Source organism: Nilaparvata lugens, chromosome 1 (assembly GCF_014356525.2).
Source record: "Nilaparvata lugens isolate BPH chromosome 1, ASM1435652v1, whole genome shotgun sequence".
Lineage (NCBI taxonomy): Eukaryota > Metazoa > Arthropoda > Insecta > Hemiptera > Delphacidae > Nilaparvata > Nilaparvata lugens.
This window is the reverse complement of record NC_052504.1, coordinates 88,879,877-88,906,213: the sequence shown is the minus strand read 5'-3', so window position 1 is coordinate 88,906,213 and position 26,337 is coordinate 88,879,877. Positions and strand designations below refer to the sequence as shown.

General features: G+C 34.2%; 1 protein-coding gene and 1 long non-coding RNA gene across 2 annotated transcripts in view; one reads left to right on the top strand and one right to left on the bottom strand.

Annotated features, from left to right (window-relative positions):
• LOC120349436 overlaps positions 1 to 10,360 on the bottom strand; it is a 15,855-nt gene extending 5,495 nt beyond the window's left edge. Inside the window, exon 1 of the long non-coding RNA XR_005570347.1 lies at positions 10,309 to 10,360. This is a non-coding gene — a long non-coding RNA (uncharacterized LOC120349436). The remainder of the gene's footprint in view (positions 1 to 10,308) is intronic.
• On the top strand, positions 9,055 to 26,337 carry LOC111063354 (nudC domain-containing protein 1). The gene is made up of 11 exons (XM_039419541.1): positions 9,055 to 9,251; positions 11,207 to 11,329; positions 12,090 to 12,244; positions 12,398 to 12,562; positions 14,611 to 14,800; positions 15,445 to 15,633; positions 17,190 to 17,397; positions 17,762 to 17,906; positions 22,153 to 22,284; positions 23,389 to 23,611; positions 24,783 to 26,337. Exons 2-11 carry the CDS (start codon positions 11,218 to 11,220, stop codon positions 25,016 to 25,018), a joined length of 1,755 nt encoding a protein of 584 aa, XP_039275475.1. The 5' UTR covers positions 9,055 to 9,251; positions 11,207 to 11,217; the 3' UTR covers positions 25,019 to 26,337.

The window sequence follows — 26,337 nt, the reverse complement described above, 5'->3', positions numbered from 1 at the left end:
ACTTTTATTTGTATGCTGGTTCCTGAGAGCCAGGCTGCTGCAATCTCGCCTTTTTTCACAGCCGCCTTAGCATGGTAGAGCGTGGATTTATTTTCTGGTGTTAAATGAGAGTTTATAAATACCTGGAGGTCCCTAGGAAATGTCTGATGGATATCCGATGCGTTCAACTTGGCCGCCTTACCTGCGGCTATCCACAATTCTCTTTTTCGTCTTGAGATGAATTTGACCACAATTGAAGAGAGACCAGTCCTCCTAGATTTTGGAAGTCTGTGAGCGATTGAAATATCGTCTTTGTTGTACTCGACCCGAAGACACCTCGCCAGTACGGAAAGCAACTCGTAGACGTCCTCGCCCTTCGTTTCAGGAATTCCCACTATTTCAACGTTACTTTTTCGGCTATATTGTTGCAGGTCACTCACTTGCAGTTCTAGTTTCTTCACGGCACATTTCAAGTTTTCGTTTTCACTTTTGAGATTCACACATTCCGCTTTTAGTTCGTCATAGCCCCGCGACGCCTCCTCAAACGACTTTGAAAGAGTATCGAATTTGAGACCCAGATCTGAAGCAACTGTAGCTATGTCCTTTTTCAATTCCGATCTTAGTTCACGAATTGCTATCAGTATCGTGGAGTCGCTATTTAGGGTTACATTATCGGGATCTGGCGAACCGACGATTTTGTTTTTATTTTGAACACAGGCATCGCATTTCCAGGAGTTTTTGTTAGCAGCACTCATTTTCTTAAACTTATCCGGATCACCTATTCGCGTACAGATTGCATGAAAATTATTCGCGCAAGCAGAACATTGTATCATGTCTTTTACATCTGGGTTAGAACACGCTTTACACTTTGGCATAGTGGAATAGAATAAATCAAAGTCACCACAGAAAGTCAAACAGCCTATCGAAAATTAATATAAATCACTTTACGATCGCTCGTATACTATTAACTAATAACTCGTTGCAGTTTCGGAACTGTACTGAACAAGCATGAGCCGGCCGGCTGGGACGAGCGAACCGATATCTATTAGATAACCGCTAACTCGATTTTCATCCTACCTCGACCGTGGCTGGTCGTAGACTGGAAAAAGCTTCCTCCATCTAGAGAATCTAGAGATCTAGGGCTTCTGAAGGCCGTTGTTTTGCAAAGCCATGAATATCACCCCGCCTGAACCACACCTTGCCTGTATGTCGTTTCAAAGTCAATATCGGGGCACCGGGCTTCGCTCGTTATTTTTATTTATTGATAAACAGAACACAATTCTGTAAAATGATCGTGTTTATATTTTACAGCTGGCTATATGTCAGCTTATGAATTTCGGGGATGCGATATTTTGATTTTCCACAGAGTCACTCGCTCACTTTTTACTATCCGCAGACGACAAAAGTCTCAGCTGTTTCAGCCAAGGATGAATTATCCTTTTAATGTCGTCCAGCGAGTTTTCCCAATGATGAGACCTAGTGCAATCGAATTTTCATATCATAATCCTACTATGTTCCAAATTTAGAGAGAATCGTTTTCAAATCCGTTGAACATAAATAACCAGATAACAAGATATAAACAGATATACAGGAATTGCTCGCTTAATATAATAGGATAGAGGCAAAGCTATATATACACTAATAGCATCTTGTCATCCAATGATAGTCTTACCAACCATGAGATTGTTTGATGGAAGTCATCTTCACATAGCACAAATTAAAAATAATAATGTCTGGTGAACAAAATTTACTGATTACATCAAGTTGATTGGTACATTTTACCTTCCATTCTGATTCCAACAGTTGGGGTTGATGCAAGCGAATATATAGAGAGTTCTGTGAAATGAGTTTTCAATCGGTGCATAAATCTGGAGAATCAAAGGTAAACTCAGACTGCACAGGCAACATGTCGGATTTTGTCTATTTTCTCCATTGGGCCAATCCTGGAAATAAAATAAAAAAGTGGTCATTTATGAATTATTGGCATTACGCTTCTACTAACAATAAAATAAATACATAGATTCTACATGGTTTATTCGGAGGCAGAGCAAGAGCCAGTCAAGCTACTTGCCTTCTGAATTGATTGAGTTCAAATGGAGTCACATTTGCGTTTCCACCGCCTTCTATAGTGCATAGCTGTGATTCAAGTAGTCCCATTATGTCTGATCTAGTATTAATTGTTGATATACAATAGAAAAAGGAAGTCCAACCAAGAAAAAGATGGACAAATGTTGTGGAGCAGGATTTGAGAACGCTTGGAATTTGGAACTGGAAAAGGTAGGCAGAGGATCGGGAGAGATGGAGACGCTTTGTGAGGGAGGCTAAGTTTTAACGACATGTAGAGCTGAGTACTATGTAAGTAACATTACTGATTTTCTGAATATTAGAACCAATAACAATACCTATGTTATTAATGATGAACAATTCTATCTCAAATATATTCTATTTATAAAAAAAATATTTTTTCATAGTTGAGATTAAATTTTCTTTAATGAAGTTCATTATATTTTTTCAGCGCGTACCAAGAATATTGCAACTGTGCGTATATGAAGTAAGGTAAAGTATTTGCTTTGACTAGTGACAGACAAGGATAGCCAACCAATCTTAATCAGGTCCTGGATTTATAACGTAATCTCACTATGGAACAATAAGCCGAAAAGGTAAAAGGCAAACTATAGAAAGGAAGAGTGAGAGAAAATGACAGTCATCTCATTAAAGGACTAGTCTTTTTATTACGGTTTACGGATGATACCCACATGAGCTATGCGTGGATTTGAACATACGATCAGGTAGCGCGAGCAAATTGAAGGGTACATCGCCTTGGAAAAATTTAATAAAGATTTATTAACATGAAATAAAACGTAAAAGATCTTTCAGCTAGGAGGAATATGCAGAGCAGAGAAAAGTAGGGATACAGCGGCCGAGATGTTGCCGTACTAGAGCGGACAGCGTTCTGTAGCCTTTAGTGAGTGTTCAACACCTCAAGATACGCCTACCTACTTTCCTCTTTAAAAACACTGCATCAATTGTGCCAGTTTTGCAGACTTGGCAAACGCGCTTGTCTTTATGACTCTATTCATCACTCTAGTTGGCTGAACTGGTTCTCCTCCTCCATAATCTTAACCTCCCTCCATATCTCTGCTCCGCATATACCTTCAAGTGAGAAGTTACTTTAATTATACTATATTCATCTTGACTAACCTAGCCAGCGCCTGTGGAGACATATGTTCCCCTCCAAGCATCTATCATATACATCCTTATGACTACTTTAAACAGCTCTCTATGGATAGGAACGGTGTCTACACCTTTTACATAAAATGTGCTGTCTGATGCAAATAAAAGACATTTAGGGCCTTAGTGGACATATGTTCCCCTCCAAACAAATATTATAATATATCCTTATGACTACTTTAAACAGCTCTTTATGGATGTGAACGGTGTCTACACCTTTTACATAAAACGTGCTGTCTGATGCAAATAAGACATTTTAGAATACGGTACTGGACAAGATGAGGTAGAAAGCAATTATAATACAAGCCAAGAGATAGACTTTGAAAGCTCCCGCAGTATGATGATATTCTTTAAAGGTTTTAGTAAACAATGCTTTTTTAAAGATTAGCCAGTAAAATGACAAAAGCAGTAGTCTACGTGAAAATTATTCAGTGTAGTGGAGGAAAGGCTTTTATTGCCAGACCACTTTACTAATTTACGGGTACGGTAATGAGAAAACCTTCTTTTGTTTTCAAGTTCTTTCTTTACCAATAAAACACCACAATAGGTACTTTATCAGAAATTTAAAATATTATTAGAAATTAAAGAGGTTAGGTAGTAATTTAACCATATTTTATAGACTAAGTTATTGTCTAAATATTGAAAACATAATACTTACAGGCTTTCCACCAATTTTATTGCAAGTAAAGTCTACTTGACTTTTATATTTGTCAGTGATCGCTTCATCTTCAAACCCCAGTAGCACACGATTTATACGTTTTGCCATGATTCGATTCAACTATTGAAAATAAGATTGCATTTTTTAAATTATTTAATTTGGTCACAATTTTTTTAAAATCGTATTACGGTTAAAAAAGCTTTGGCATCAATTTAATTCTAAATATGCTACAAGAGCAATAAATTGTTTTTATTTTTCTAGCAAAGCAGTCACACTGAAAACTATCTGATCCTGGATAACACAGTTATTTAAAATTATAAAGGGATATACTATTTTTAAAATTGCAGAAACTGTTAACTAGACACAGATCTGTAATCAGAAATCAATTTAATTCTATTTGGAATAAAAATGATGAACGAATCAAACTAGCAAACCAATTATTACGAAGTATCAACAAACAGAACACAACCACGAGGGTATTGATTTCTAGGTTAACCTAGTTGTTCAGCTTCTAGGCTTCTGCAGACTGTACAAAGTCAATACTTGTGTCAAAAAGTAGTTCAAGATCATAGAAAATAACATCATTCATAAAAGATGCTAAATATTTTTACCATATCACAACAAATAAATTAAATGAGTTGAGGCATTTCTATAATATTATTAAACACTAGTATTCACCCGTGCTTCGCAACAGAAGAACGACCCCTTCAGTTTTTTTTTGAAAGTGCCTCTTCAGGTCTGCGAGATTTCAAATCTTCTAAGTTTTAAAGGTGAAGGAAAGGTTGGGGAGGTTTAGGGTTTTAAAAGCAATGATATTTTTTGATGATACTATATTATAATAAACACGCTATTGAAATACTCATAGCCAAGTCAACGAAGTGTTATAGAGGGAAAAGTTGGAAGACAATTTTTGACCCCGCAGTTCTGTTTAGGGTAGTGCGGAGGTAAACATATCAAAAGTCCTCACCACTACCCACTGTGCTAAGGGGGTGAGGGTGATTCAAAGGTAACATTTTTTGTTTCTTGCATATAACTAGAAAATTATGCATTTTACAGACATTACTATTCTATAAGAAATTGAAGCTTACATAATTTCCTACAATATTAATTGATCTCACAACTTTTGTTATATCTCTTTTACTTCTCGAGATATCCGCTCTAAAAAGATGCGTTATTTTTGAAAAAACACATTTTCTTTTAATTTTTTGCTATTTTTGCTCTTATGCTCTATAATTTTTTGAATATCGATGGCAAAAATCCATGCTGATTATGAGCTTATAGAGCATCAAATTCTCTTCAATTTGATGTATGATTTCGCAAGTTTACGCACATCCCCACGACTGTAGGTAGCAGCAGCTTCAGTGTTGAGTGTGAGATGCAAAAATAGACCAATTGACAAAGGAATTTGGAGAGAATGTTTTGAACACAGTTTTTGACTATGTAGCTTTTTTGAGACCAGTTACAATAAATTAATTTACAAACTAATAACTAAAATAAGTTTACAATAGATGTCCTCTTCAACTCCCCTAACACCAATCCGTTTACCACAAGTTAATTACAATACACATACTTCTTAGCTGCATTAAATTTATTTACAACTGGAAGGGGCGAAATTAATAATATTTTTGTATTAAATAGAACATAGAAACAGGCAAACATTTATATGAATATTCAACTTGAGATTTCTGCAAAAAATATAGTATACATGTATATATAAGTAAAGTATAACAAATTTGACAAGAATGAGCTGATTTGAGCTAAGGTCAAAAAAATTGAAAAAAATAAGTATTAGACAACGTGAGCCCTATGAATTAACAAATTGAAGAAATAAGTATTAATATTATTTTATGAATTATGACGTAATTATTTAAAAGGAATCAAAGTTAGTAGGCCTACATGATACTCAGTATAAAGAAATGTATAAAGAAATTTTGATAGTAAGGACTGAGCTGTGGCTCAACAATTGAAAATAGTACTAATATTTTTTTAATGGATGAATAGTATGCATTAATAATCGCATTAATATCAGAGGAATTGTGATAGTATGATTAGGTTCATTGTAGAATCAGTAAAGCTGCGTTTACACCAAAGTTATTAACAAAATGTAAAACACTTAATCCCTATAGATTCTATTAAATTGAACATAACTTATCATACACATGATGAACATGTGTTTGTCAAGTTCCATTCAATCTAATATAATTTATAAGGATCGAGTTATTGACATTTTGTTAATAACTTTGGTGTAAACCCAGCTTAAGGCGTTGTCTTGTCAGATAGAAGAGATTATAGGGTAGTATTAAAAATTTGTAGCACATACGCGGATCCATAGCTTAACAAATAGAAGACATTAGTTTTAATATTTTTGCTTTCCGAAAAAAATTAAGGTTCCCCAATTTCCAAATTTCTATACGTTTCAAAAAAAGTGGTGAGTGTCATTTACAAAAAAATGAGTCCAAAAAAGTGGTTTTTGGGTATTGGTCTGTTTGTTTGTGTGTGTGTGTGTGTGTGTGTGTGTGTGTGTGTGTGTGTGTGTGTGTGTGTGTGTGTGTGTGTGTGTGTGTATGTGTGTGTGTGTGTGTATGTGCAACTGTGTACTCGATATCTCATCTCCCAATTAATGGAATGAATTGAAATTTGGAGCTTAAAGTGCAATGTATATTATTAATGTGTATGTGTATAATATTGAAAGTTAGTTTCATATTTAATCAATGTTATTGTACAGCATAGTTTCAATTTGAATTTGATTTGAATGTTTGTAAATCAGTTTGAGTAGACTACTTTCCAATGTGGTTGTTGGATTTCATCTTTGTAATTTAGTTTGAGTAACCTACCTTTCTATGTAAATGTTTGATTTCAATGTATAGTAGCATTATCAAGTCAATCAGGCACACGTTTGTTTCCGGAGTATATCATTTTGTTTAATTATTATTTATTATTTTTTTGTTCCCCTCTTGACTACAGACTCAGGGACGAGTCTTTCAGCGAGATGGGTGATGTGTCACCTGGTCATATGGGACATATATATGAATCATATATTTATCTCATATTGATCAGGATTTTAGAGTTTTAAATTGAAAAAGTTTAATGAACAGTGTTTTTGTCTTTGAACAATCTTTGTCATCGACAGAAGGATTGTTTATTTCATTTGTTGTAAAAATTAACGTAGCTTCTCTTTTTTTTGTTTTTAATAACAAACGTGCCGCTTGTGCGACTGATAAAAATATGTACTTGAAATGGCTTTCATGTTTGGCATTGACTGAGTTATATTTAATACCCAAAATTTTACTTTTAGTCGGTGTGTGTGAGCTCGTTCGATAGGACTGAAAGTTAAGTCCGGCTGATCCAGTGAAAAAGGCTAGATTTCGGTTCGTTTAATAATACAGTTATTATGTCACAGATCGGGCAGTATAAAAATAATTGTATTGTTAAGGGAGACGGGTTCTGAGCCTATTCATTGGTTCAGTTAATATTTGTTTTTTTAAAATACTAAAGTCGCGAAATACCAGTGGATGCCAAAGTGGGAAGCCATTTCAAAAAAGGTAGGTGACTACTGATTCATTGTTCTTAAATTTTCATAGCCACAAACATTGAATCATCATTAGCAGCAAGCGAGTGTTTTCCCCATAAAATTCATATCAATAATGTTTTTATAATCAAATTAATCTTGTTTTGTTCAAATGTATATATGATAAAGATTCATTAATTAAAGTTCTAGTTATTCTGTTCTTTTTCGTTATAATAGTTTTTTCCCTAACAAAAGTTATCATAGTTTTTTCCCTCCTTACATATTTGGTGAAGGCACATCGTGCTTACATATTTGGTGGAGGCATCTCCCGCCGTTCCTCATCGTGCTTACAATATGATATAATTCATCCAGTTCCGTGATGATCTTTCTATCTGATGAATTTTTTTTTAGAATCAAAAATATTATAATTTCTCCAACATTAATTAGTTCATTTGTTTATTTTTATTCATCTATTAAATTGGTTTTTTCAAATGTGAGAATAAAAATACCATGACTGCAAAACAAAATATTGAAACCAAAGACCTTTAAGCTGCGATTAAACCAAATTTATTAAAAAAATGTCAATAACTCAATCCTTTTAGATCAAGTACGGTAGTTAGATTGAACATAACTTATCATACACATGATGAACACATATGTGTTTGTCAACTTCCGTTCAATCTAATAGAATCTATAAGAATTAAGTTATAACCATTTTGTTGATAACTTTGGTGTAAACCCACCTTAAAGATGCATACGTCTTTAATGTCTTTGATTGAAACTATAGACCTTATACGAATACAGTAATAGACTGGCTTCTCCACACATCTGTGTAATCACTAGTCAGCTGATTTATGATGAAATAATATTCTATAGTCTGATTTTTACTTTAATATTGGCGTATGAAGGAGGCTCCTTTTTACTTTTATATTTTCCTTGAAATGCAAAATTTCCGAAAACCTTGTATATACGTCGACGCGCAATTTAAAAAGGAACTTACTTACTTACTTACTTACTTCTGATGTCTTCCTCACGGTCCTGGGATCGGGGAATCGTCAATGGATTTGGTCTCCTCTGTCAGAGTCGTCAAGGTGTATAGAGTATCCTGCACTATACTCTAAGGTGGTGGTACGTATGCTCCTCAATAAATTCGGTCACTGCATAGTACGGTCTTGCAATGAGGTATTTTTTCAGCTTTCTGTGGATTGTTGTCCGTGAATCCCTCAAAGTCTTTAGGCTGTCCGGAACATATATACCTGTCAAATTTCATGAAAATCTATTACCGCGTTTCGCCGTAAATGCGCAAGCGCAACATATAAATATATAAACATTTAAACATTAAGAAAAATGTCAAACCGTCGACTTGAATCTTAGACCTCACTTCGCTCGGTCAATTATTATTATAATACTTGCATTTGTGGGAAGGGGACTAAATTTTAAAATTCTAAGAAAAAGGCTGCAAAAACTCAACAGCAGTCACATAACCAAAGATAAAAATTTTATAATTTTTTTTTGAAAAATAAAAAAGCAAGTACGTTGTTAAAGTACCTTGAAAGACTATCTACTGAACAGTCTACTTTGTTGAATGATTTGGCAGGAAACATTTCATTACGGTATTCTAGACATAGAATTATAGACACAATAAACGCCTTTTTATGCGCATGCGGACAAATTCCGCGAAGCAGTCAATAAACTTTCCACTTGTCTGCTGATTTTCTAACCTAAAAATGATAAACACTAAACAGCAGACGTTGACGTGAGTGTTGTTGGAATAATTCCACAAGTTTAATTTTGAAGTTTGTAATCAAGTAAAGTATTTATTGCTCTATTCCTACGTTCAATCCAACTTCAGTTTTTTACCCCTTTTAGAAGTTGGTGAGTTTTCTTTTTAGTGGTGCACAATCACTCAATTCATTATTTTTATTTTTATCCCGTTAATTGTTGTTCATCCGATTGCTTGCATTAAATGTAACGTATTTTGATGATCACGTTATTCCATGACACTTTTGTGGCGCTTATAAACCATTAATTACGATATAATTTTAACAATTCATTAATCTTATATCAATGAAGATTCGTCCCGGTCAGCGCATTGCGGGAAGACAACAGAAGTCACTTTAATCACTATACAATAAATAAGCTACTTTTTCTAGTCTATATCATTTAGGTACACTATCATTGCCCATGAATTTTGGGATAGGTCACGTATTAATCACACATACTCTATAGTCATACTTTGACTAATTGTTACAAAACAACATACTTTGTTGACAAGATTGGCAAGAGTCTGGTGGTGTTGAGATCACTGTGGTTGTACAGGGTGTTTAATAAAGAACTCCCTATTTTTAATATGTCATAGAATCTGTAATGAGTGATTCACACTATTCTAGTTTGTGGTGTTTGATTCAGCAACTGTCCAAGTTTTGTCCCTTGTATTTAACAGACCTGCGTGAGCCGAGTGTCCCCAGTGTAGCAGTTTGCCATTTTGGATGTGGCTGTTGAATACTTGATGGAACAACAGTCATACCAAGCTGATTTATCATGATATATATAATACTCTTGAAAGCTTCTTGGATACTCTATTTAAGTACTGCTCCCACCTAAGTTGATTATCAATAGTAAAGCCAAGCAGAGTAACTTGTTCAGCATTTAGACCGGCTCTACTAAAAGTACACATCAGCTCCTGCGATTTCCCCTCATTCAGAAACAGCTGTTAGCCTGGATATCAGCAATATATATTAGTAGCAGTAGCCTACTATCTCTACCGCTACTCAAGAATCAAGAATTTTACTGTCCATAAAACAACATTACAAAATGTAAGCAATAGGCTTCGACAATAATTCGTAAAATATCACAAGGTAGACTATACAAACGATCAAATTCACACACACACACACACACACACACACACACCACACACACACACACACACACACACACACACACACACACACACACACACACACACACACACACACACACATTGAAATATTCCAGGTACCTACTCATTAACAGAATAGAAATCTTCAGACTTGAGCCATTTATCAACTGCAATACAAGACGTTTTCAATGGTAACTGTTCAACTTTATCTAGTACCTAGTAAATTAAACATGCGAATTTGTAGGTACCGTACTTATGACTTTTCAGAGTTTCAGTCAATCTAACTGTAGTTATATCATCCCTATGTCTAGTGTAATGTGATGTACAGAAATATTTTTATTAAAATTAGACAGATTTTTCTTAACGGAGATTAAACTATAATATATATAAATATAAACAAGGTGAGGTGATAATTTTGTGTTCAACAAAAATTCCTCTACATACCAAATATAACTCTACGTGCTTTCTTTTGCCATATAAATGTTTTTTTTTTTTGAGTTGCCCCACAGTTTAACTCCATAAATCATGTGTGAATGGAAGAGACAAAAGTATATCAATTTAATCACATCTAGGTTTACACAATATATCAGTCTTCGTAGGAGAAATGTTACTCTAGGAAGCTTTTTACATAAATTCACTAGGTGATACTCCCAGCTGAGTTTACTGTCTAAGTACATTCCTAGTAACTTTATAGGCTTGAAAGCATCATCATTCAAATTCAGGATACCAGTACTTACATTGTTGAGAGAAAATATTATTTGCTCTGTTTTGCTCTCTTTCACCTTGAGTTGGCATTGAATCACACCTTAGACTCATCCATAGCCCTTGATATCCCAGGGTTTCTTAATTTTTAGATTTTCATTGCTTTACACTTTAGCGTACAAAATGTTATTATAGAAAATCACAAGTAACCTTATTTTATATTTTTCGTACCCTTGATATTTTTCAGAAACTGTTACAATGAAGAAGTTGTCGGAGCTACGACCAGACAAAAGTCTACTGAATCCAAACTTCAATGGCTACAAGTTATCCTTGGCAAGCATACCATCCTATAATCTTGCCTTCGAAAAGGGTAAGTTGAATTAACAAAAACAAAGTTATAATTCGTCAAAGTTCAAAAAATTCTCTAGTTCGATTTCATATTGAGATTAAAACAGTTTATCAAGACAGGCCTGAATTAAGACAAATTAAGACAGGCCTATTCAAGCTCAATGTCTGTTATATTTCTTAAACATGTATTCTATGTTCTTCTTTTCAACAAGCCTTCAATGTATTAATAAAATCAATAAATGTATCATTCACTCAACAAGTTATCTATAAAATCAATCCATGCAACAGATACAGAATGTTACAGACACAATACAACATTTTTCTTCTTAATTTTGATAAATTGATGTTATTCATCCAATGAAAAAAAATTCAAAACATACAGCTATCTTATCTCTATGTTCAAAGTTACTCATAAAAATGATTTCGTATTATACATAATATCGGGGCACCGAGCTTCGCTCGTTATTTATTCATTGACTTTTGATTAACCGAACACATTTTTTTAAAATGATTGGGGAAGTACTAACAGGCACAGCCCAAAACTATTTCTTTCCGAATTTTGATTTATACACCATAAATAGTCCAGAAAGTAGGTTATGTTCCATACACTTGAATTCAGGTTCAAGTTTCTGTTCAAACATTTGAAAACAAAAAAATATAAGATATAATATATATGAGATCCATAAAAAACCAGATATAAAAATAACCAGATATATAAATACAGAAATTGCTCGCTTAATATAATAGGATTTTTGTTTTTAAATTGTCTCTTCCTTTTTCAGGCGTTGATCAAGTATCTCCTAGTGATGATCAATATTCGTTCCTTTATGCAAAACTATTCAGCCTTCATAACTACTTAATTGCGGATAAATGGAACGCGGGTCACTTATATTTCATCGATAGAGACTGGAGAATTCAAAAAATTGTCATGAACGAAGTGAGTATTCAATAATATTATTGTTACTAATGTAAATTTTTCTAATAAAATTAACAAATTTTCACATGGTTTGGAGCTTGAGCTACTCATTTAGAACCAACTTGAAGCCTGTTAATTTATTAGTAACTGATTGTCATTTTCATGTTGCTACAGTCAGATTTGGTGGAGAAAACAGAAGCCGTATGGGAAATTCCAAGCAATCACAAACGAGCACCTGGTCATTACTTCCCTTCCATATCGTTTCCATCTCAAGACTTGGCTGTAGTAGCGGATGGAGCTGGGACACTTCATATTATTTCCAGGAAGACAACTTGGGAGGTGCGTTTACTTGAAATTTAATGTATACACTCTCAAATCGAAATCAAATCATCCAATTTCCAATGAACAAAATCAACGAAATATTCTACAATTAGATTGCTTTGTAAAAGTAACTCATGACACTACCAAGGCCCATATGCTCAATAGCAATTTAATTAAAACTAATCTAGTATTAGAAGGTCGCATGGTTACTAAGCTTATGGTCGTATTTATTACAATGTGGCTTAATTGAGTGAGCTGATGGTTTAAACTAGCATCAAACTTTAACTTTTATCGATCATACGGGCCTAATCCAGACATTTTGCAAGGCTAGCTACCCAGATCTAGTGGAGTGCACGTTTTGAAGTCAGCATCTGGTTATCATTGGTTTGCTATCCTTGCCTGTCATCAGAAAAGCAAATAATCTATCCATTTCCAACACCACACCGTTTCCAAATAGCCAAGAAATTATAAAAACACTTCACTTATATTGGCTACTTCATTAATAGAATATTAGAATACTACTTCAAATGAATAAAAACAATTTTAATGACTACTTCAAATAAATAAAAACAATATAAAAACTTGTAGTACCCTTTAATAAAAAACTTTAAAACATTTCAAGGACTGGTGAAATTATTTGAATTAGTTGAAATTAGTAGATAAATATTAATGTTCTATTAAGGATAATACTAAGAAAGTTAATTATCCTTTAATATAATTAACTTTCTTAGTATTATCCTCAATAGAACATTAATATTCATCCACTAATTTCATAATTTTGTTTGTATTATAAATTTTTACTAATTGTATTATAAAAAACTTTAATCCCATATCAGTGAATGAAGTTTGTAAATATTAATTATAACACGCAACAAGCAACTAATAACTTATACCCCAACACATATAATTTATAGTGGGGTGTATATCTATTCATTGAATTATCTTTACGTATTGAGAAATCATACAATGCATAAATCTTTATTGTTTTAATTGTTATAGTATTCTAATTTGTAATTTAATTGTTTTTTATGTAATTGTTTTTGATGAATAAATTTTATTTTATTTGATTTGATTTTGACTAGTTTCGACCATTGGTCATTTTCAAGTTGAAATGTCCAGGAAATTATCTATTTAGTGTTGGAATGCCGATTGAAATTGCTAGGAATATTTGGCTGCTATGTAGAAATATAATGGACTAGGCTACCAGAATATTTTTATCTCAATCGTGAAGTAAATAAATCACGAAGATGTATTTTTCTTGATGAATATAATACACTTGAGAAAGAATTGATCCTATTAACAAGATTTAACAATCAATATCAAATCAGATACAGTGGGATGACTTGAATCACAGCTATCTACTACAGTAGGCGTTGGAAAAGAAATTGTGACAAGTACGTTTGTACGCTCGCTAATTAAATCCACAGATTTGAAAACGTGAATCTGATTGTAGGCAAATATTGTCAGCTCGGAGAACAATGAATAGAACTAGAGTATCATTTTAGAAGTGTTTTTCTTTATATTTGTTATACGTTTCTTCACTTTAGAAGTAACGAATAGAGTGGCTACCTTAATTCGTTCCCCAGGAGATCCCAGCCCTCTCTGAAGCCCATACTATAAGAACCGAATAAACACGACCGAATTTTTCGGTAGATTTTTCGCTGATCACAGAACGCGAACTTATGGAGCAGACTTGACGCTTTTATTGGGTAGACTAAACGAGTCTGATTTCGCTTATATGGTCTGCCCCATAAGAGGCCGTGCGTTCTGTAAAGTTGGGTCGAGTTTGTTCGGTCAGTAGTCCTTTATTTTGGACCTTACATTCGATTATTCCAGAAAATAGTATTTTCACTAGAAGAAGAAACCGGTGTGAATAATAATGCATGTGTGAGAATCCAAAAGCTACATAATAACATCTATTCACAGTAACTACTACCATAAAATGGATGAACGTTGGACAAGGAGCGTTATAGGTCTACTTATGTTACACTTATGTGATTTGCTCATGTTATAAAACTATGAATTCCTATGCGTTTTTTGTTACACATTGTTCAATCATTTCTCAGGCGAACTATAGCGAGGAGGTGATCGGAAAGGAAACGCCTTTTGTTGTGTATGACAGTCAGTGTGAGGAAACCAATTCTCAATGTGTCCTTCACTGTTTGGCTGTTCATGTGAAATCAGAAGAAGATTCCAAGGAATGTGATCCATCCAATCGTTATGTAACAGTTATCGACTGGTTATCATTGCTACAAGGTAAGTTTTTTTTCTGAGGTTGATGCCCACATGAGCTCTATGCTTTTGAGTGGGTAATTAGGTGGATGATTATGAGAGTTGGGCCTAAAGTTTTAGGTGGGTTTCGAACCACTGGGAAACGATGGTTAATCCAAGATCATGAAGTTGTACATTTTTCAAAATTAGTCATGAAAATATGTGTTGCATTGTGTTTGAATGAATCAATCCTTTCTTGAGAACCCAAAATCTTGTATATTCTTGTATTCTGATATCAAATTGATATTTTGTCTTCTTATCAGATTGGCTCACACAGTTTTGTTTCAAATCCCTAGTTACATTAACGAATTATACTTACTCTAGTCTCATCCAGTCTGCGTCCACTATGTGAACATACTTGGAGTAAAAAAACACAGAGAGGTTTTTCTCTTATTCCGATAATCAATTTGCTTCCTACTTCAATAATTATTTGACTCCCACTTCGATTTTTATTATGTTTGTTATCAGGCTATTCATTTTTATCGATTTGATTTTATCCTACTTCGATTACGATTTTTCCTTACTTTGATAATAAATTTTTTCAACATTTCGAAAAAACTCAATTTTGTACACATGTCTTCTCCTAAACACTCAATTAACCAGAAATTTGCTTATCATAACTGTTTCAGAATCTTCTGGAAGTTGGTCGATGAAAAATATCCGTCAGTTACAAGGTGCTGGGTTACCAGACTATATAACCTTGGAACCTGGATGCAAAAACATCTACTTGGTAAATGAGTCTCCTTTCAAGTTTATTTCTGACTCAGAAAATCCAGTCATTGTTGAGGAGATTGACGACAAGAAGAGCAATATTCCGGGTAAATTTACTTCATTATCTATTATGTATTTGTGGCATTCGCCTTGTACCCTTTCTTTTAATTGGAAGTAGAATTCCATTTACGTAAACTGATTTATATCTATTATTGTGCTGAGCTCAATTCGGCCAGTGTTAATAGTGTAAATTTTTTCTAGTTTTTAAGACCACCGATCAGGAACCGTTTCATTTTCTCTCTCTATTCCTCTACAAGCTGATTTATTTTTTCTTCGACTGATGTTCTGCTGAGAATCTTTGTGTAAAAAATGAATAAGGCGTAATATTCATTTATTTATTTATACATTGATAGATACTAGTAGTTCTGCGAACAGTAGACCTCGCTCATGAATACAACTTTAACAACTTTAAAATTGATGAGAAGGGCCATTATGAATGTACAGTATATTGTGAAGACTTCGCAATGTCATCTATTATTTTTCCAGTGACAATGCTTCCAGGGACACGGGACTTATAAACGAGGAAGTACCTCCATATCGTTCCCATATTTACAATATTAATCTATATAACAACTTTTTTAATAATTAATTATAAGATATTGGTCAACTGACGGAAAAATGGAATATGCAGAAGGCAATTTAGACGACGAATCGTCTCACAGACGATAGTAAGACAGAAAATGATTCTAAATAAGATGGGATTGTTAGTGTCAATGACATTTGTTAGTTGCTAATGATGGTTTTAATGGATGATTTTATGGCTTGTTATGCTATGCAGAATGTTAAATGCTCACAACTTGGTTTCCGATCTCATACTAAAAGGAAAAACAAAAGCTAATAGTTTTCCAGAAACTATTCATATATGAACCAGGGAAATTTCGTGTTGAAAAGGGGAAAAATGTGCAGTCAAGTGAGAAGAGAAGGTTTCTATAATATTAATAAACGCAGTGGCCACAGTTACGGTAACCGTAGCCCCAGTTCGGGTTCCGGTAAAGTTATGGCTTCGTTTGCGCATGCGCCAACAAACTTCGTTTTTTCACAGCACTCATTACCGGAGCTTACTTTGTCTAAATACAGCATTGTAATGCCTATATATATATATCCATATACGCATTACAATGCTGTATTTAGACAAGGTAAGCTTAGTGCGTATATTATACGGATGTATGGTGTAGCATATTTGAATAGAGCATAAATTATATTAGAGCAGTTGAAAATTGAACACCAGCTGAAACTGAAGGTATCACTTCTGAAGTTGTTTCCTAATCTATCTTTTGGGGTTTCGGGTATAGAGCGACCCTACACCCCCCTCCAACCCACAAAAAAAATCGGGAGTTTAGGTAATAAATAGCTTAGGCCTATATATTTCTCCATTGGTTGTCAATATGTTTTTTGAGGATAAAATATATTCCATCCTATTGTCTCTTTTCTGTATAGGGCTACTTGTAATATAAATAGAAATAAAAATAAAAATCTCAGTACTCATAAAATGTTAAAACATGTGATAAAATAATTCTAAAAGGGTACTGAGATTTTTATTCTCATTTCTATTTATATATTCAATCATTCAAAATTTTGCTAATTATTCAAATTTGTGTTTCAGATTCTGAAAAATTGTACAAGTGGCAGCAGAATGATGAAGAAATCAAACTATCATTCGAGTTTGAAAACAAAATAGAGAAAAGTGAAATCAAAATTATAGCTACCTGTAATAACTTTTCGCTCAAATACAAAGAGAAGCTCATTCTGTCGGGATCGCTATTTCATCGCATTGATAACGATTTAACATTGTGGACACTACAAGATAACAAGTGAGTATCAACATTAATAATAATAATAAATAGATTTATTTCCTTTAAAAATACAAACAAGCAATTAAAAACATAAAAAGTACAAAATATCTAAAATACAATACAATAAGTTTATAAAAAATATGGAATTTAATTCTATTGGAAATTAACCTACTCAACTATGGGAAATCCATGTACTAGAGTTGGTAACATTTACATTATAGCAACTGTCGATAGGAATGAGTCTTGCACTGAAATTATAAATCTGAATGTTTTCAGACTACTACAACCTCAAGTATTATATTTATCTTGAATTTGATACTTCATATTGAAAATATTTCATATTTTGTTGATACTTATTTTCATTTTGATTCTATTCTTCCAGGTTAGAAGTGACTGTACAGAAAGAAGAAAAAGGACTTATGTGGAGAGAATTTGTGACAGGTGACAGTCACGGGGAAGAGGTTCTCGACGAAAGTGTGGTCAGTGAAGTTCATCAGAGGCTGTCACATCTCTGTTCAGATACTCCGGTAAGAGTTTACAAGTATAATTATAACTATTATGGTAACGTGTTCAGAAATATCATAAGAGAAAATAATATATTTGATTTCAATATCTTAGAAAGGAAAGAAAACAGTGAAATAACATTCAACTAACACATTACATTGGTAACAAATTAGAAATATCAACAAGTCAATTTCAATTACACAATATTTGGAATGTATTATCAATGCCGTGGAATTGTCCTTGTAAGAGAAAATATATATCAAGTACTAGCCGTCAGGCTCACTTCGCTCGCCATATCCGTCCAGCCAGGGGTTCCGCCCCCTTGACCCCCGACTGGATCGTCCAAAAATGAGATCAGCGGGCTCGCTTCGCTCGCCTGCATGTAGACCTCAGCTGAACCTCTGTACCGAATTCTGGACCCCCGACTGGATTGTCCAAAAATGAGATCAGCGGGCTCGCTTTGCTCGCCTGCATGTAGGCCTCAGCGGAACCTCTGTACCGAATTTGAACGTATTATGTCAATTTGATCTCGAAAAACACCTGTTACTATATCGGTGTATCTTTGGCGAACAAAATTCTTCCACCTCAGCTAAACCTGTGTACTGAATTTTTTTAAATATATTTCCATCAATTATTGAAAAAGGTGAGGAAACGCAGAAAAGCTGAGAAAACGCTAATTTTGGCTGACTGGATAAATTGGTATTTAGGAGGTCCTAGATAATGTATTTCAATCTTCAACTTGGTGCCAACCTATCAAAGTCAACTCAACTTAATGCCAACCTGACAAAATTTTTATTTAGTTACCAGAACAACTGTTTCGAAGAGGTACTCTCTCTAGATTATAGTTCTATATTAACATATGGTATGGACATTTCAATTATTATAATTTTAAGATATTGGAATAAGAAGAATATACATGCTAAAAGAACTTTAAACCCTTAAAAACCACCCTTAGAGTTAAAATATCGCCAAAAGATTTTAGTGTGCCCTAAAGGGCCAACTGAACATACCTACCAATTTGAACGTTTTTGGTCCGGTAGATTTTAGTTCTGCGAGTGAGGAGTGAGTCAGTCAGTCAGTCAGTCAGTCAGTCATGAGTGAGTGCCATTTCGCTTTTATATATCAAGTATATAGCCCATATAGGGCGTTTCATTGTTTGCTTGAACCGATAGTCTACGTAGTTCTTTTTGTAAAGCTATGTGATGCTAGTATTTTCTCATACTGTGTCGTTTATAAACTCTCAATCGACCAATACAGTAATCGATAACAGTCGACAGTAATCGGCTTGAGCAAACAGTGGACGTTGAAACATTAACGTCCTATACCATGGGATACCTTATTATGCTATCATTTCTCTTTGAAAATATCTATCAAAATTCAGGAAAGGAACAGCTTTGGGTTGTGCATGTTGTTTCATCCCCAATCATTTTTATAAATAGTTCATTGTTGTTGCAAAATTAATTAATTATCTCTACCATCTCTTATCTATATAATATATAAAAGCGAAATGGCACTCACTCACTGACTGACTGACTCACTCACTCGCAGAACTAAAAATCTACCGGACCAATAAATATATATATATATATATATATATATATATATATATATATCCAAAGATACGCCCAAAATCTGCGTTTTCTCAGCTTTATCGAGAAAAATAAACAGAAAATGTTCAAATTTAGTACAGAAGCTCAGCTAGGGTGTAATAATGTTGTGTTAGGAATTTGAAAATAACGCCAAAGATATGCCCAAAATATGCGTTTTTCCAGCGTTTTCTTGCTTTATCGAGATCAAATTCAAATTCAAATCATTCACATGAGGAGAGAGTAGAAATTTTTATTATCTAGACGACAATAAAGGTATTAAATTAATAAGTCATTACAAAGGAATATTTGCCATTCTACAAGATACAACAATGCAAATGAAAAAAAATAATATTTCATGCGACTCATCAAGAAGGCCAAAGCTGTGTTGGGATGGGAGTCTGTACTATATAAATAATGAAATTAATGAAATATGAAAAGAAAGAGTTTGATCAAGAGATAATAGATCTTTGTAGACAGTATGTACTGTAAATCCAGGACATTGACGTCTGTTACAAATAAATATATAATCAAGAAGTATCGAAATTCTTGGAGTAATATGGATAGAGCTGTATTAGATGATACCAGAATATAGAGCTTTACTAGAATAGGATTGGAAAATATGAATCTCTGCTGAGCTAGGGATTGATTTTAACTTTCAAAATTCCGTTAAGAATATGAGACTAATTATTAAGTTTAAGTGTTACATTTTAAACTCAGATAAATGAGCTACATCAAGAAAATTATACTAATCATCAGCAGGTAAACAATACTACATTTAGTACTACAAATTGTTGGTGCAATACTTCTAACTTAATCTATATGTACTAATAATAATTAGGTGCATGTGTTGTAATGATATGATAGATGTGACCTATATCAAAATAATAGAGAAGATGCTGGCTTTTTAATTTATGCAGGCTTAAAAGAAAAAATTTTCAAGTAATGCTTATAAATATTATTACTAAATATATACATTAAAAATATGTAAAGACAACAGGATCGAGATTAAATCATTAATCACTGATAAATAGAGGTGATTATGGAATCAATATGTTCCTACCGATCTCTCTTAACCACCTTTTAACGTTCCTCTTGTAAATAAGAAGAGTGCAGTCGTCATAATTACGGAGTATAGGAGGAATATTCCTGTACAAGATGTGAGCTATATAGTGCGTGTTGGTTGTTGAATGAGTTCTTATTAATCTTGGGATTTCTATGCCTAAAGAATTAGCTGAGCGTGTAGAACGGTCATGCGTTATTCTTTTGAATATATTATTACTGTGCCCATGCATGTAAAGGAGTAAATTCTTGACGAAAAGTTGTCTTATGTCTAGGACATTAAAATCGTCATATATTTCATTAGTAGGAGTACGAATAGGTTTACTCAAGGCAGTTTTTATTATTTGTTTCTGAGTAATGATTAAAGGGTTGAGAATTGATTTAAAAGCACCTCCATAAGCCAAAATACCCGACGATATTATAGATTGGACGTTGAAAAATAGATATTTCTCAGTTCATCTTTAGATAAAATTTGACGTAGATTGAGGAAAATGTAGATAGATCTTCGTATTTTTTTTTAATTGTATTATATGTTCGACCATTTTAATTTGTCATCAACTATTACACCTAAATACTTGTATGAGCTAACTCTCTCATGGATCACATTGACATTGCATATTATTTGGGTTTGTACAAGAATGTAATACTATTGAATCTACTGATGGCTCCTGAATTTTTCTTAATGATATCTCTATAAATTTAGATTTTCCTATATTAAGAGTTAAGATTTTGTCGATCGAACCATGCCTTGAGTAAGTGGAGATCGCGGGATGCTTTCTGGTACATTTCCTCTTTATTTCTACCATAAACATGCAGAGCCGTGTCATCAGCAAACAAAATAGATTTCCAGTGAGAGGAAGTTTTGCCAGGTTATTTATATAATGAGAAACAATAAAGGTTCAAATGAACAGAAAATGTTCAAATTTACTTCAGAAGCTCAGCTGGGGTGTAATAATGTAGTGTTGGAAGGAATTTGAAATAACGCAAACGATACGCCCAAAATTAGCGTTTTTTGCGTTTTCTCAGTTCTTTCATCAAGTAATAGACAGAAAATGTTCAAATTTGGTACAGAGGTTTAGATAGGGACTTTAAATGTTGTGATGAGGTGACTTTAATATTTCATCAAAGATACGCCCAAAATCAGTGTTTTTCCAAAGTTGTTCTCAGCTTTTCTGCATTTTCTCAGTACTTTGACTTTCTGATGGAATGAAGCATGCTCAAATGAAAAATGCAGGCGAGCGAAGCGAGCCCGCTGATCTCATTTTTGGACAATCCAGTCGGGGGTCCAGGGGGTTGAGCCCCCTAGCTAGACAGATATGGCGAGCGAAGCGAGCCTGACGGCTAGTCACATAATATATGTTTATTTTGCCACTGTACAATATATCGTTTAATTCTGAGTATACGTTAAACTAAACAGTCTAGCTTAGACTTGAGAAAAAGTACTTTTCCTTTTTAAAAGAAAAGTTCAGTTTAGACTTGAAGTACTAGAGCTAAACAATCTTTGTGGTTGTTTCTTATTAGATCCGGAATTATTATTACATAAAATTTGTGGGTTCTCATATACGTTTTCATATTCTAGATAGGGGCTTCTAATATTAACCGAACTTTGTTTATCCATCAGGTAAAGGATATCGATGTGTGTGGGTCTGCCCCGTCCTTCAACATGGAACAATTGGAGGACTGTGATAGCACACCTGGAGAGTACAAAGTCCTCATGAGGGTGGACGGTGTCACTCATGAAGTCACTGGCGAGGTAATTCTTTCACCTTTAGTTTCTATCTGTTTTTCATATGTCTATTCAGGTAAAAACAATCAAAGTACTATCCAGGTTAAAAACAAACAAAATCTAGTTCGCCTAAAACTAATTTATATATTTCAAATAGTTTATATTAAATATGTAAATACTTTGAATAGTTTACGCTCATTTGAGATTGGAATTCCAGTACTCGAACAGTTGAAGTTTCCTACTTTCAAATTGAGGCTAGAGTCGCTGTCCATTTGTGGGTTTGTTTGTATGTTCGACAATAACTGAATGCGTTGAAGCAGAGAATAAACAATCTGTAGCTATCCTTTGATTCTCTGATTTAAGCCATATCCACAGTGAATGATTTGTGTCCATTACACGCTGGCAGGTAGCTTTATCATTTGACTAACTTTTATTTCATTAGGACCCGGTTTCTAGGATACTTGGGCCCATATGCACCACTTACGTTTAACGGTAATCTTGGTTTACATGGAGATTTGGTCGCATTTATTATAATTTTTGGTTGTGTTCCATTCCGGGTTTAAACCAACAGATGATTTTTCTTTCTTTGAACCGAGATGTTGCATAGTATGGCCTTGTTATGAACCATCAAGAGTCGCTTCTACCAAAGTTGGTTTAACTATTCAACCCGTTTAATCAATGTATGGTCGCATTTATAGTGTGTTACAATTGAGGCAACTAATGGTTTAAACTAGAATTTTAGTTCAACTTCTCTGAAAAAGTGACCGTATTTAAAAATTGAAATCCATTAAGGAAAAATACAATCAATACAAATTTAAAAATACAAAAAGACAAAGAAATTCCACTGTAAAACAAGTCTAACAAATTCAAAATCCAATTAAAGGGCTTGTATGACTAAATAAAACTACCATAACTATTTAATATCTATATTAAATCTATTGGTTAAATATTGTCAATTAGATTTAAAAGTAACCTTGAAACCGGGCCCAAGCCTAGGTAGCTATCATTTTAATTGTGTCAATAATTTGTGTCCAGTACACTCTGGCATGTAACTTAAATAAGATCACTTTTATTTTATGATTCCTATATTATTATTCATTTTATTAAGTAACTTATTTGATTTGTCTGCAGTACACCCTAGCAGGCCACCAATGGCTGTTCAGCATTGAGCAGTCGACCAGCTCAGCAGCCGCCATTTGCATTCGCCACGATGTCGACGCGTGCGTGTGGCAGCCTCGAGCGGTCAACCATCCACCGGCGGCACCGTGGCCGTGTCAGCACATCGGCACCTTCTATGCGTTCGGCTATGTGCAAGCTTCAAAGCAGAACAAGAAGTTCCTGCTCAGTCCGCCAGGTGAGTGCTGTAATTACAATAACGTGAATTATTATTGTAATAATTGAAAAACTATATTGTTTGAAAATTAATTTAAGAGTTATTTTTGTAACTGGCATTGGATAACATAGTTTAATATAGTATACGGAAGAATATTGTTTGTCTTTCAAATTCAATAATTATCTTGCACACTCTTTCCATTCAAAAATCGACAAAATAATTTTATCATGCATTCTTTCTCCATCCTCAATTGCTTGAATTTGAAGTTTCGTTTTATGATTCAAGCAGAACGTCTATAGCATAGAGGGAAGATATCATAAGGCGATATTCCATGGGCGTTTATGTTCCAAATTACACTGTTAACACAAGCCGATAGTCCTAGTAGTTCTTTTTCGTGAAGCTATGTGATGCTGGTAGTCTCTCATACTGTGCCGTTCTTAAGATGCATTTTCGTTTGGGCGTAAACTGCCGCAGTCGACGAAAACAAGCATTGTTGACATTCATATTGTCCAAATTTCAAGTGTTCTAAAAACAGCTGATCAAATAACTTTTCATCATTTGTGTTTATTACTCTAGAATCAAAACATTTCTAATAATACCAACATATTGTCATTTAAATGTATAAACACAGTTTAAACACAAAGATTAACATAATCTTTTAGGTTATTTAGACAAATTGAAATCCACCCAACTTGAGATCCTCACCCTGTTGTGGTCGACGACGGCATTTAAGCACAAACGAAAACCCAGCTTTAGACTCTCACCCGGCCAAAACAGTAGTCAGCTTGAGTTGACAAAAAATCGGCTTGAAATTTTGAACGTAAACGATTAAACCGTGGGATATTTTCTTATGCTATCTTTCCTCTTTGGTCTATAGTGTATCCCATTGAATGAGGTTTTGACGCATCCAAAACCAGTAATATTCTTGCAAAAATAACGAATCAATTTATTAGTCGATAACTATTTTTCAATAAGCCTTATTATTTGATGTATTATTCCAAAAGCTCTTAGCTAAGAACGCTATAGTGAACCAATCAGAACGATTCTTGTAGCTGTTTTATTCAAATCCGAACGTTTTTCATAGGAAAATCTCATCTTGTGGACTTGGAAATATGTGGCGATTACAAATGTTATTATTGAACTTCTCTGACAAAAATTAAGTTTTCTCAATTATCTATTTCATTTTTTTCAGATTTATCTTACGTTGTTGTATGTGAGGCTTCGAACCACGTGCTGGTCTACCGACAATCGATGCCCGTTGACGGCGATCTGAGGAACAGGAGAACGGGGGGGAGGGTCAGTGAGGTGGGGATCCAACAACTCATCAAACTCGAGTCGAACAGTGTTGTCCTGGGAGCCGTCGCCACCAATCGGAGTCTCTTCATTCTGCACGAGGATTGCTTACAACAATACCGAATAAATCAGTAGACTTCAACATCAACTTGCCATTTCATTGCAACCCTGTTTAGGATTTCAAACGATGTTAGAGTTGATTAGGTCGGTGCTACCGTAGAGAAAAGATGGCATAAGAGGATATCCCTTGATAGTACTATAGAAAAAATATAGCATAAGAAGATATCCCGTGGACGTTTGTGTTCCAATTTCACAAGTGTCATTCAAAAACGATATAGACGTAGCTACGTTTTTCGGAAGAGACTATAAGCCGTCGTTCCCATCTACCTAAAAAGTAGTCATCTCTCATCATCATCCCTCTCACTCATTACCCACGCACAAGCCTAAGAGCTTATTTGGGCATCACCCTCAGTATTATTATTAGTTCTAAAAATTCGACTGAGTAACTGTAAATATTGTAGAACCGTTCCATAATTAAATAAAAACACATATGAAACTGTGTAGAATTTGACAACATAATGTATGTTTTTATTTAATTATTAGTGCAGCTATGCGACGCTGGTAGTCTCTCATACTGTGCCGTTCTTACACTCTCACCCAGGAAACACAGTAATGATAGACAATAGTCAATAGTAATCGGCTTGAAATTTGTAACATAAACCACCTGTATCGTTGTATATCTATTTGTGCTATCTTTTCTCTAATGTAACTACTACTTAATGAAGAACAACACTGTGAAGAGAGAATAACAGTGTAATAAATCACCCTCCAACGTACCCGCCATATCACGCCCGTGTTTCGGCCGACCGATGAAGGTTGGGAAGGAATATTTTGGAAATTGAACTCCAGCGAAACTTGCCTTCATAATTGGCCTTTTCTAGCTCTCTAGAGGAACACTCCACTCATGAAAAGAATACGAGCGTTGTGGTCGAAAGTGGAGAAGGAATTAAAAGAAGCGACAATAAAAAGAGACAACTATTCTCTGTACTGTATCCATTTCCTAAATGGTAGTTTGAAAATTTGTAACATCGTATCCATTGTCTATTGCTAGATTACTATAATATTTTTTAATGTGAGATACTAATAATAATTTTACATCACCGTGCTTCATGGAAATTTTTAAAATTCCAAGTGAGAAGGGAGTAGTAGTGAATTAGAGGGAGTGGAGGAGTAGTAGTTTGGAAATAGAAATGTCGGGAAAATAGTCTACCTCACATGCATACTACTGCAAACTGATGTGTTAATAACAAAATTCACTAGGAAACTGCACTACACAGGAAAACATTCCGCTCCAGCTTTGGAGTGCTTAGTTTTATATAAAACAAAATGAGTCAAAAGAGTGCTGTACTAATTCATCCATATTTGAAAAACTATTAAGAGAAATTAATAAAAAC

What these genes read in the sequence shown, in the direction of transcription:
- LOC111063354 (XM_039419541.1), top strand. Translation starts at nt 11,218, where the DNA reads ATGAAGAAGTTGTCGGAGCTACGACCAGACAAAAGTCTACTGAATCCA. An exon ending in TAATCTTGCCTTCGAAAAGG is followed by an intron (nt 11,330 to 12,089) that starts GTAAGTTGAATT and finishes TTCCTTTTTCAG; the next exon opens with GCGTTGATCAAGTATCTCCT. An exon ending in CTGGTTATCATTGCTACAAG is followed by an intron (nt 14,801 to 15,444) that starts GTAAGTTTTTTT and finishes TAACTGTTTCAG; the next exon opens with AATCTTCTGGAAGTTGGTCG.